We start from the raw sequence: 12,694 nt of genomic DNA, 5'->3' as shown, positions 1-12,694 counted from the left end.
CGAAAATTCCTTCCTTTACTACCATCTACACATAAAGGTTGTTCATCCCTGTAAGTTTAAGCAAATTCTGCCATCCAGTTTAAGAGGAGTTGCGTTCACAAAATTTCTACATAGTATCTAGTGAAAAAATGAACAAAGGGCCATAATTCTGTTAAATTTGGTCGCAGCAAAAATTCCTTCCTTTACTACCATCTACACATTAAGGTTGTTCATCCCTGTAAGTTTAAGCAAAATCTGCCATCCGGTTTAAGAGGAGTTGCGTTCACAAGATTTCGGGACGTACGGACGGACGGACTGACGGACGGACGGACAAGTGCAACGCTATATGCTCCCACATTGTGGGGGCATAAAAATCAACTAACAAAGATCTTGACCAACAAATTTCAAAACGCAACTAGATCAAATATAATCAGTATTATGTTTATACCTTTTGTTGTAGATCTTGCACTTGTTTCTCTAGCTGATGTTTGCTATCTTCATCTTCCTCTAGCTTCTCCTTCAACATTTCTTTCTCCTCCAATTCTTGCCGTAGTTTTCCTTGAGCTGCGAGTTTACCGCGTGTTTCCTCTTGAACCATTTCCTGAAATAGAATTGGCAACAAAAGTTACAAACAAATGACGTTGCTTGAATTAACTTTTAATATGACCATAAACAATTACTGAGATGCAATGTTTTACAACTCAAGTCAAAATCATGTATCTTAATACAAGGTAGCTTTCACATCACATGAAAAATCATGTCACTCTTCAAAGTCAAGAAAATAATGTTTCTTTGGAAGGTTAACATAATGGTACATAACAGGACAACATAACAATGCTAACAATACAAATATCTTGACCTATACAGAACTGTCAATATCTTAACCTGATAGAAAGTGATTAGCCCTAGCCAACAGTATAGAGCCTGGTCAGACTGAAATCCTTTAAACTTTGAATTGACTGTTCGAACTTAAAGCAGGGCAAATCAATTACAAGTATTCAGCTGATTTCAGGATATGAAACAAGAGGGCCATGATGGCCCTAGATCGCTCACCTGAATTATCAAACTCATCCAAACAATTACCTAGACAAGCATTCTGACCAAGTCTCATGACAGGTGAGTCAAAAATGTGACCACTACAGTGTTAACAAGGATTATCCATATTTGAGCAGTGCGACCTAGTTTTTTACCCAGGTGACACATATTCAAACTTGACCTAGAAATCATCAAAACAAACTTTCAGACCAATTTCCAGGATACTTGGATCAAAACAGTAGCAACTAGAGTGTTAACAAGATTTTTCTATTTTTAGCTCCGGTGACCTAGTTTCACACGAACTCATCCAAGCAATTACCTAGACAAACATCCTGACCAAGTTTGATGATAATTGAGTCGAAAATGTGACCACTAGAATGTTAACAAGGTTTTTCCATATTTGGGCGGTGTGACCTAGTTTTTCATCCAAGATGACCCATGTTCGATCTTGACTTAGAAATCATCAAAACAAACTTTCAGACCAATTAACAGAATATTTGGATCACAACAGTAGCCACTAGAGTGTTAACAAGATTTTTTCTATTTTTAGCTCCTGTGACCTAGTTTTTCATCCGAAATGTCCCATGTTCGATTTATTCCCAGCAATGACCTAGACAAGTTTCCTGACCAAGTTTGATGACAATTGAGTCAAAATTGTGACCACTAGAGTGTTAACAAGGTTTTTCTATTTTTAGCTCCTGTGACCTAGTTTTTCATCCGAGATGACCCATGTTCGAACTCATCCGAGCTATCACCTAGACAAGCATCTTGATCAAGTTTGATGATGATTGATGCAAAAATGTGACCGCTAAAGTGTTAACAAGGTTTTTCTATTTTTAGCTCTGGTGACCTACTTTTTCATCCGAGATGACCCATGTTCGAACTCATCCAAGCTATCAACTAGATAAGCATCCTGACCAAGTTTGATGATGATTGATGCAAAAATGTGACCACTAGAGTGTTCACAAGGTTTTTCTATTTATAGCTCCGGTGACCTAGTTTTTCATCCGAGATGACCCATATTCGAACTCATCCGAGCTATTATCTAAACAAGCATCCTGACAAAGTTTGATGATGATTGGGTCAAAAATGTGACCACTAGAGTGTTCACAAGGTTTTTCTATTTTTAGCTCCTGTGACCTAGTTTTTCATCAGAGATGACCCATGTTCGAACTCATCCAAGCAATTGACTAGACAAGCATTCTGACCAAGTTTGATGATGATTGGTTCAAAAAATGTGACCACTAGAGTGTTCACAAGGTTTTTCTATTTATAGCTCCTGTGACCTACTTTTTCATCCGAGATGACCCATGTTCGAACTCATCCAAGCTATCACCTAGACAAACATCCTGACCAAGTTTGATGATGATTGGGTCAAAAATGTGACCTCTAGAGTGTTCACAAGGTTTTTCTATTTTTAGCTCTTGTGACCTAGTTTTTCATCCGAGATGACCCATGTTCGAACTCATCCGAGCTTTCAACTAGATAAGCATCCTGACCAAGTTTGATGATGATTGAGGCAAAAATGCGACCGCTAGAGTGTTCACAAGTAATTGTGGACGGCCGGACGGACGACGGACGACGGACGACGGACGACGGACATTCACCGATCCTAAAAGCTCACCCTGAGCAAGCTCAGGTGAGCTAAAAAAACCAAAAAAAAACAACATAAAACAAACCCTAACTGACCTGTGCATCTGCAAGTTGAGCCTCCAGGGAGGACAATTTCTGGGCAAGCTGAATATTTTTAGTTTCAGAAGTCTGGAGCTGTGTGGACAAAGAATCAAGCTCTGAAGCATTCTTTGACACTTTATCGGCCTGGTCGCTCTTCACGCGCTCTAATTCAGCTAATTTTATATTGAGTTCCGACACGGATGCTTCTGCCTGTTTACGTTTTCTTTCCGATTCTTGTTTTGCCATTTGAACTTGCTTGAGATCATTTGCTAGATCCTGGTTCTCTGCTTCTAGTGTGGATTTTGTTTTCTCCATCTGAGCCCTCGTCTGAAATACAGTAAATCTTTCAATATATCTATTTATATAACAAGAACAAATGAATGATTTATCCTTGAAAATGACTACCAATCCAATAAGGATCAGATTTTGTTTGTTTTTGTTTGTTTACTTCGTTATTAACACAGTTTTTGTCATATGTTAGCGATCAAGCAACCTAACCGGCTTAGAACATTTTGACCAAGTAATTAAAAATGTAAATAAGGCAAATCACATCAAAGCAATATCAAGAAGACTTACATAAAAATGCAAGAAGAAAAATACCTGAATTCAATTACATAAAGTAGCTTAATGGCTTTACACATGGACAAAAGTGACAAGAATGTCTATATTGAAAAAGTCTTGTCTCAAAACTATGACATTTTTGCAACATCTGTGTGTCATCTGAAAAACTGTCCTCCTTAAAAGAATTCAAGTCCAAGCAATGAGGGGCTAGTGTTTTTAAGGCCTCAAATATCCCAGGAAGTAAATTTGCATTGTGACAAATGCTGCATACCTTCCTAACATTTTCCAATTCTTCATTAAATTGCTCCATCTGCTGTTGATGTTTACTACGCATATCTGCCACCTGAGTTTCATAAGTTTTCTGGTTCCTTTCTATTGTTACTTTAAGATCTTTCAACTCATCTTCCCTCTTTGCTCGGAGATCCTGGACAGCTGCTGTTGTGTCCAGGGAATCCTCAAGCTCTGTTTTCAGAGCTTCCAATTCCTGTAAGCATCAATGCAAATATAAATTGACAATTGAATACAATATGAAAGCCTTAGCCCTAGATCTTACTCAAATATTGCATATTAACTACTCTTTCATTTGCAATGATTATGAAAGACTTAAAAAATATCAAATGAAACAATCTGCCCAGCCTAGATAAACAACAGTGACTTAGTCTTTTTTACCTCATTCAGATCTTTCTTCTGTTTTTCAGCTTTAGTCCTTGATTCTCTTTCTGTTTCCAAATCCTCAGACAGCTCTTGTAGCTGATTCTGCATCTCTCTCATCTGTTTCTGTATGGTAAACTTAGCAATACCTTCCTCATCAACTCTGTAACAAAACAACATGGCCATGATAGGTGTAACTGAACTCTTCCTTCTTATTCTTTGTTCAAATGACAGTTTACAGAAAGTGGCAAAAGTTTATGTGAAATATTCATAGCAGATACATCTTCTCTGACTACACAAGGTAAAACTTGTTTTACAAAAATTCAATTCAGAACCATACGTTTTAGATTTTTATCATCTATAAATCCTGAACTGTGTATGAGTACAAGGACAACATTTAGATATTTGTCAAAACTAGATATCAAGGAGGAGCAGCAGTCCATAGGTAGGACACCCGCTTTGGGTAGAGAGGTGATGGCTTTAAGCAATTTAAAGGTCACTAATTTCCCTGAGCAAGAAATTTACTTTGCTTAACTTCACCAAGGTGTAAATAGACAGTACAATTATGTTTTGCCATATTGTGTGCTTCGGTCAGGAGAAATAAAAAGCCTGCTAGATGGAGTCTAGGGGAAATTGCTGTAAAGTCTATAAAATGTTTTGTGCATGAAACTTAAAAACTGTACCAAATGCAAAATGATTACTCTGGTTTTCAATGACTTACCTTTGTAGGGCACCCTGTACATCCTCCTCCCTACGAGCAAGCTGTGTCTGTAATTCCTCTACTTGTTGTCTCTTCTCATTCAACTGTTCTTTAAGATCAGCCATTTCAGATTCTAGTCGCCTTTTGATTTTTTCTAACTCTTGTCTTGCCTGAAAAAAGACACACATTTTATAACATGTAGTCTTATATTTAAAATGCAAAATAATTGAAATTAATTGGATGTCTGAAAATCAGTATTTACACCAAATAATAAGAGGTTAATACACGGCAGGAGAGGGCCGGAAGGTGATAATCGGCCCGCAAAATGAATAATGGACCCGAGGGCTTTAGCCCGAGGGCCATTATTCATTCAGGGCCGATTATCACCTTCCGGCCCTACTCTGACGTGTATTAATGTCTTTAATACACTTGGTAGATCTAATAGTAGCATTTTTTTTAAAAAGAAAAAAAAACAACAAATACTGTGAAGTTCTTTCGTTGAAATTCTTGTCTACAGTACTCTTCTACTGTTCTGTACAGAGATGTTTAGAGTCTACTGTTTGTGTGTTCAAAGCAGTAGAATCTAGAAGCAAGTTTTATTTTCATTTTTTTTTTCGGAATGAATTTGTCGTATTATTTCTTCAAATTTCAATAGTAACAAAAATGTGTTTGTACTAAATACGCTTAAGCTCTCATAATTAAAATAAAGCGATTCGTGCTGACAACCTACTTTCACTTTTACAGTTAACTGTTTGATGACGTAAAATATGACGTCATTGTTTCAGTTTGTGAACGTGCACATGTTCTGCGGGCTGATAACTAGTTCTCGGCCCCGGGCCGCAAACTCATAATAGGTCACGTGACACTCATAATCAGTTGAAATCATAGGCAATTTTGTTACTATATATAGTAACAAGTGTATTAAAGCAAATTAGATAATTTTTATTGAATGAATATTTTTATTGAACAATTTTGTCAATGCCTTCTAATTCTTCATCACTCTCAGTATCATATAATCTATAACATCCAATGGCTTCTAGTTCTTTTTCTAGTGCCTTTATTTTCAAAAAGAGTCCCTTTGTCACAAGTATAAATCATAAAAAGATGAAAGACTTACTATTTTGTTAAAATCTATACCAATTTTTACTATTTTGTCAAGATCTATACCAATTTTTACTATTTTGTCAAGATCTATACCAATTTTTCACTATTTTGTCAAGATCTATACCAACTTTCACTATTTTGTCAAGATCTATACCAATTTTTACTGTTTTGACAAAATCTATACCAATTTTTACAATTTTGATGAAATCTATACCAATGATAAAACTAGACTCACTTGCTGCTCTTTGCGTAGTCTCTCTTCCAAATCGGCAATAATTGATTCATATTTGTTCTTCAATTTAGCTAATTGTTTACTCTTCTCTTCTTCCTCTACAAGAGAAGAGCTAACTTCATTCAATCGTTCCTCTAAACTTCTCTTTTCTTTATTCAGCTTTTGATTCGAGTCATCCTGTATGGCCAGGTCCTCCTCTAGCTTCTTGATTTTGGCATCTACTGAGACTTTCTCTAATTGTAATTTTTGACGAGCAGATTCTTCTTCCTCAAGTCTAGATAAAAACAAGATTTTTTTTTTTTTTAAACTTTGCAATGAGTCTAGACTATAGTGGAAACTTATCTACTATTATCATTCAATTGACAAACTACAGTAAGAAACAATACCATATATGATGCCATTATACTGAGGTTAAAATGACAAAATTAAATTTTTTATCAACATACTTCTTTTAAACATTTTATTAACATCTTTTGAGCCATTTTTCTTTAGTAGTACATGCAATAGCATCTTTTTAGTGATTAAAATGATTTGACAATAATAACAGAAGATATATTCCTCCAATACGTACAAGGAAGACTTTTTCTAAATCATTATGTACATCAAGTATAAATATCATATTCTACTATACACTCACTGTTCTTCTAAATCATTTATAGTTTGGGAATATTTCTTTCTTTCGTCCATCATGGCTGCCACTTTTTCTTCCTCTTCCTCCATCCTCAGCTCCATGTCATGTAAGATGTCCTCCAACTCCTCTTTCTTCTGTACTAGACGTTGTCTCGACTGAAATTACAACATGCCATGTAATACTCTATCATATGTTAATGCTGCAGTATGGTTTACAACAGAAAGTTTTGTTTTTTTTGTCAAATGGTTTGTTTTTAAGCTACAGAAATATTAAAATTTAAGATCATGCCAGCTTTAATGGTAGACAAAGACAACATAGGCTCCTCTGCCCATTAATAAAGTCAACGACTTTCATCGTATGACATTAGGAAAACGTATTAAGACACAATAAACTTGGAGCAAATAATTATATTCTTATGTATTTTTCTTTTCCTTTTTTTCTTATAAAAGCAGGATTTCCTCATTTTAGAACTAGAACAATCAACGTGAACTATCAGTGGAGATAAAATTAACTATTACATTTGTAATCAGACCATTCACTTGGATAAGGGAAGCAATAAAACAAAGTATCAGAATTAACCTAACAAACAATATCATGTTTATCAATGAATTGTACAAAATTTTCTAAAGATGTCAACATAAGAAAGTACATTTAAACACTTTTAATATGATCTATAAGAGAATGTATGGTAACTCTACCTCCTCGGCCTCCGCGCACATTTCTGTCTCAGCTTGAAGTTGTTCAGCTAGGATAGATTTCTCTTCAATGATCTGAGCGTATTTTCGTTCCATCTCATCTGTTTCTTGTTTCTGTCTCTCAAAGTTGTCCTTGTACTTCATCATCTCGTTCTCCAATGAGTGCACCTTCTCCTCCTGACCTGTCACTTGCAGTAAAGGTTTCACCTGAAACACATGGGAAATAAAACCAATCAAATAAAATGTTTCATGAATATTTCCAACATAAGATTCAAATTCAGAATTTATTTAGTTTAAGCATATTTTATTTCATGTTGCAATTTACAATATACACAAAGCATTCCAAATATTCTTAAAATCATGAAAAGAAGTTAAGTTGGCATGAATATGTAATTTTAACACTAAAACTAATATTTCCCATCTTAAGTAATTAAGCTCTGTTCATATGAACAATAGCGTAATGTTATAAGTTAACATTTACTGCTTTCTGAACACATTTTTCGAAGACCTTATGTCTTTTTATTTTCATTACACAACTAGTTAGACAAAATGCTCTTTTCCCCCGCAAAAAAATTAAATATCAAAGACAATACACTACAGAGTTCATGTACAAGTCATCTGTTGAATTTCTTCAAGAAGGATTCAATCCAAATAATAGCTATACCTTTGTGAAAAGCCTCCACCATGACCAGTTTCTCAATTTCAAATATGCAGCACAGTTCCTCTGTATAACCCTGATTGCACTCTGTTGCTGTGTTCGGCGATAGAATGCCCTGTCATCAAACAATGATATCAATTAGACATAGAAAAACCTCCAAGTTAACATTATTCTCATTCTATCTTACTGTACTGTAACACAATTTAAGCATGTTCAACAGTCAATATGATGAAACATTGCTAGCTTAAGGTTGCAAGTAGTGAATAAAATGCTCAACCTAGCCATGGTTGTGAGCGGTCTTAAAACTTGATACTTCTACCATATGCACATGATATGTAATTATACATCATACAATATAAAATTGCAAAATATATTAGTAAAGATTATCATTTCTGGAAGAATACATGCATGCATATTACATTCCTAAATATAAATATAATAATTGTCTAAAAAACTTAAATTCTTTCTGTAGATTAATCAATGAGAGATCAAAATTAAGCTGGAAATTCAGTTTAAAGCTATGCATTTTCTGTTTCGTACCTTCTGGCAAGCATGCCTCTACATAATGCCTGGAACGTAATGATAACATCTGTCAACTTGAGATCTCTCTCTTCTTCTAAATGAGCCAACACACCAGCACGGAAGAATATTTTACTCTGACCTACACGATACAGGTTAGGGTCTAGCTCCAGAGCATTGATCTACAAAGAAAAATATTCCAATACTTGTCAAAATTTTATTTATGGCAATAAGGCAAAGACTTGTTCTAAAGATAGAAAACAAGAAGGGCAGTAACACAAGTAACCATATTTTCATTCATAGCTTTAAAACAAGAAGCGCCGCAATGCGACGAAAACCAGGGTTTTTTTTAACGACCAAATTTTGATGTGACAGCAATCAATAGGTCAAAGTACACTGAATTTAATGAGTAGAAGCTGAAAATTCTATTGTAAGCAAATGACCTTGAACTTGCTTCCAGATATCTAAGTAGCAATCCAAAGCTGCCACTCAGCAAGTTTATTGTCAAAAGGTCAAACTCAAGTTATAACATGAAAACTAAATACATTAACCTTGATCACAGACACCTGGGTAGCACTCCCAAGCTGCCTCTTTATATAAGCTACCCATTCATCAAGTTTGGTGTCAAAAGGCAAAAGCAAACTCAAGTTATTTAGCGGAAACTGAATTTCTATTTTTAATAACAGTGACCTTGACCTTAATCACAGACACCTGGATAGCAATCCCAAGCTGCCTCTTGATATAAGCTATCAATACACAAAGTTTGGTGTCAATAGGCCAAAGCAAACTCCAGTTATTGAGAAGAAACTGAATTTCTATTTTTAGTAACAGTGACCTTGACCTTGATCACAGACACCTGGGTAGCAATCCCAAGCTGCCTCTTGATATAAGCTATCCATACACCAAGTTAGGTGTCAATAGGCCAAAGCAAACTCAAGTTATAGAGTGAAAACTGAATTTCTGTTTTAAGTAACAGTGACCTTGACCTTGATCACAGACACCTGGGTAGCAATCCCAAGCTGCCTCTTGATATAAGCTATCCATACACCAAGTTAGGAGTCAATAGGCTAAAGCAAACTCAAGTTATTGAGCGGAAACTGAATTTCTATTTTTAGTAACAGTGACCTTGACCTTGATCACAGACACCTGGGTAGCAATCCCAAGCTGCCTCTTGATATAAGCTATCCATACACCAAGTTAGGAGTCAATAGGCCAAAGCAAACTCAAGTTATTGAGCTGAAACTGAATTTCTATTTTTAGTAACAGTGACCTTGACCTTGATCACAGACACCTGGGTAGCAATCCCAAGCTGCCTCTTGATATAAGCTATCCATACACCAAGTTAGGAGTCAATAGGCCAAAGCAAACTCAAGTTATTGAGCGGAAACTGAATTTCTATTTTTAGTAACAGTGACCTTGACCTTGATCACAGACACCTGGATAGCAATCCCATGCTGCCTCTTGATATAAGCTATCCATACACCAAGTTTAGAGTCAATAGGCCAAAGCAAACTCAAGTTATTGAGCGGAAACTGAATTTCTATTTTTAGTAACAGTGACCTTGACCTTGATCACAGACACCTGGGTAGCAATCCCAAGCTGCTTCTTGAAAAAGCTATCCATACACCAAGTTTGGTGTCAATAGGTCAAAGCAAACTAAAGTTATTGAGCGGAAACCAAAAGTTGACGCCCGCCCGCCTGCCCGCCGACTTCGGCATTACAATAACCCGGTTTTCGTTGAAAACCTGGTTAATAAAATATCATACCTAACTTGCGTTATTGAGTGGAAACTACATTATGAACTTGATTATTAATGGTTCAAAAGCAATTGGTGATTAAATTTTCAGAAAAGATACCCAAATACCAAGATAGCAGTTTATCACTGTCCAACATATTTCAATCAGATAGTTAATATCCAGAATTAAACTGAAGCTCACCATTTTTTCTACAGCTTTTTTGCCGTCCATGAATCCTCTAGGGATAGCATTAGGTGTGAGGATCTCATATCTCTGTCTAAACTCCTGGAAGAGGATTCTGTTAGGGAAGCCCTGCCTACAAATACGGATACCTTCAAGTACACCATTACATCTCAGCTGTTCCAAAACCAATGGTGAATCTATCTTACCAGCCTGTAAACAACAATTACATTTCTTAAAATTCATTTCAAATTTTTTATCATGGAGGTCAAAACAGTTTCTGCATAACAAACAATATTGTCAAATTAGTATTCTATATATACATTTATTCTATATTTTTTATAAACATTTAATTAACATTTATCTTTTAATTTCCTACAAATTCTTTTTCATTCAACTTTTGCACTTAAATTACATTCTTTAGTATAAAATGCTTTCATATTTGATGTGCTCAGTCTTGAAATTCTTCATACCTTAATTTTATCCAAGTTTTTCACAAAAAACTCCCTTTTAAGACATTATGAATATTCTTTGTACAAGGATATTTTTTTTTCCAAATTCGGATTAAAATGGATATATCCATATGCTTAATCATGAGAAAAACAAGAAGATTTATTCAAGGTATGACTGTCTTAATGAATGAAGAATTCCTTTATAAATATTAAAATCAACTTACCTTCTTTTCATGATTTGGAATGATACATCTAACGAAGTTTGGATTTGTGTTCCTCAGGGTTGCCATCAGCTTGGCGAGCTGTTCCTTGTAAAGCTGACTGACTGTACGGAACATACCCTTGCGAGTACGAGCCCCGAACATAGTATCTCCACCATCAGCAGCACCAAGACCCACAATCTCGGCTATAATCATTAAATAATGTTATAAACTTCACTCCCTTGGATTTTATAAAAGCATTAATGAAGAATTTAAGTAAAACCAACTTTGCAAAATTTAGAAAATATAGAAACAAGAGCTGTCGGTAGGACAGCAACGCTCGACTTTTCTTAGTGATTGATAGTAAAAAAAATGCTTGATACAGTTACCTCCTCCTGTTTACAGGTTGGGGTCATGATGGTGAACAAGTGTGCAAAGTTACAAAGCCATATGTCAATGGACTTTGAAAATATTTGAACTATTACAAAAACTTTAACGTAAATTCTAGGTCGAAAAAGGGGCATAATTCTGTCAAAATGCTTGATAGAGTTACTTCCTCCTGTTTACAGGTTGGGGTCATGATGTTGAACAAGTGTGCAAAGTTTCAAAGCCATATGTCAATGGACTTTGAAAATATTTGAACTATTACAAAAACTTAAACGTAAATTCTAAGTCGAAAAAGGGGCATAATTCTGTCAAAATGCTTGATAGAGTTACCTCCTCCTGTTTACAGGTTGGGGTCATGATGTTGAACAAGTGTGCAAAGTTTCAAAGCCATATGTCAATGGACTTTGAAAATATTTGAACTATTACAAAAACTTTAACGTAAATTCTAAGTCGAAAAAGGGGCATAATTCTGTCAAAATGCTTGATAGATTTACCTCCTCCTGTCTACAGGTTGATGGCATGACAGTGAACAAGTGTGTAAATTTTTAAGCTATATAACAATGGACTTTGAAAATATTTGAGGTGTCACAAAAACTTAACGTAAATTCTAGGTCGAAAAAGGGGCATAATTCTGTCAAAATGCTCGATAGGGTTACTTCCTACTGTCTACAGGTTAGGATCATGATGTTGAACAAGTGTGCAAAGTTTCAAAGCCATATGTCAATGGACTTTGAAAATATTTGAACTATTACAAAAACTTAAACGTAAATTCTAAGTCGAAAAAGGGGCATAATTCTGTCAAAATGCTTGATAGAGTTACCTCCTCCTGTTTACAGGTTGGGGTCATGATGTTGAACAAGTGTGCAAAGTTTCAAAGCCATATGTCAATGGACTTTGAAAATATTTGAACTATTACAAAAACTTTAACGTAAATTCTAAGTCGAAAAAGGGGCATAATTCTGTCAAAATGCTTGATAGAGTTACCTCCATCTGTCTACAGGTTGAGGTCATGATGGTGAACAAGTGTGCAAAGTTTCAAAGCCATATGTCAATGGACTTTGAAAATATTTGAACTATTACAAAAACTTTAACATAAGTGGTTACGCCGACGCCGACGCTCGGGTGACTGCAATAGCTCTACTTATTCTTATTGAATAGTCGAGCTAAAAAGAACAACAAAAGCTAGCGACCTTTTAAAAGCTTGAATATTAATCATTTCTTCCAAAATGTAAACATATCACGGTTAACTCTTAAAAGACAATATCACTATAAACTGTCTTTACTAGAGATGAACATTAAT

General features: G+C 35.3%; 1 protein-coding gene across 14 annotated transcripts in view; it reads right to left on the bottom strand.

Annotated features, from left to right (window-relative positions):
* The window catches only part of LOC132728564 (myosin heavy chain, non-muscle-like), a 76,126-nt gene that overhangs the window by 19,210 nt on the left and 44,222 nt on the right, over nt 1-12,694 (bottom strand). For all 14 annotated transcript variants that reach the window (XM_060714212.1, XM_060714223.1, XM_060714222.1 and 11 more), the window contains 12 exons: nt 11,032-11,213; nt 10,377-10,568; nt 8,461-8,621; nt 7,927-8,035; nt 7,266-7,469; nt 6,574-6,722; nt 5,940-6,210; nt 4,622-4,770; nt 3,919-4,063; nt 3,521-3,733; nt 2,704-3,015; nt 428-580 (listed from right to left, as the gene is read on the bottom strand). In XM_060714212.1, coding sequence (XP_060570195.1) covers nt 428-580; nt 2,704-3,015; nt 3,521-3,733; nt 3,919-4,063; nt 4,622-4,770; nt 5,940-6,210; nt 6,574-6,722; nt 7,266-7,469; nt 7,927-8,035; nt 8,461-8,621; nt 10,377-10,568; nt 11,032-11,213 — 2,240 coding nt within the window. The remainder of the gene's footprint in view (nt 1-427; nt 581-2,703; nt 3,016-3,520; nt 3,734-3,918; nt 4,064-4,621; nt 4,771-5,939; nt 6,211-6,573; nt 6,723-7,265; nt 7,470-7,926; nt 8,036-8,460; nt 8,622-10,376; nt 10,569-11,031; nt 11,214-12,694) is intronic.

The sequence above is a fragment of the Ruditapes philippinarum genome, unplaced genomic scaffold (assembly GCF_026571515.1).
Source record: "Ruditapes philippinarum isolate M1 unplaced genomic scaffold, ASM2657151v2 ctg2779_1_1_1_1, whole genome shotgun sequence".
Lineage (NCBI taxonomy): Eukaryota > Metazoa > Mollusca > Bivalvia > Venerida > Veneridae > Ruditapes > Ruditapes philippinarum.
This window is presented reverse-complemented; position numbering and strand designations above follow the sequence as displayed.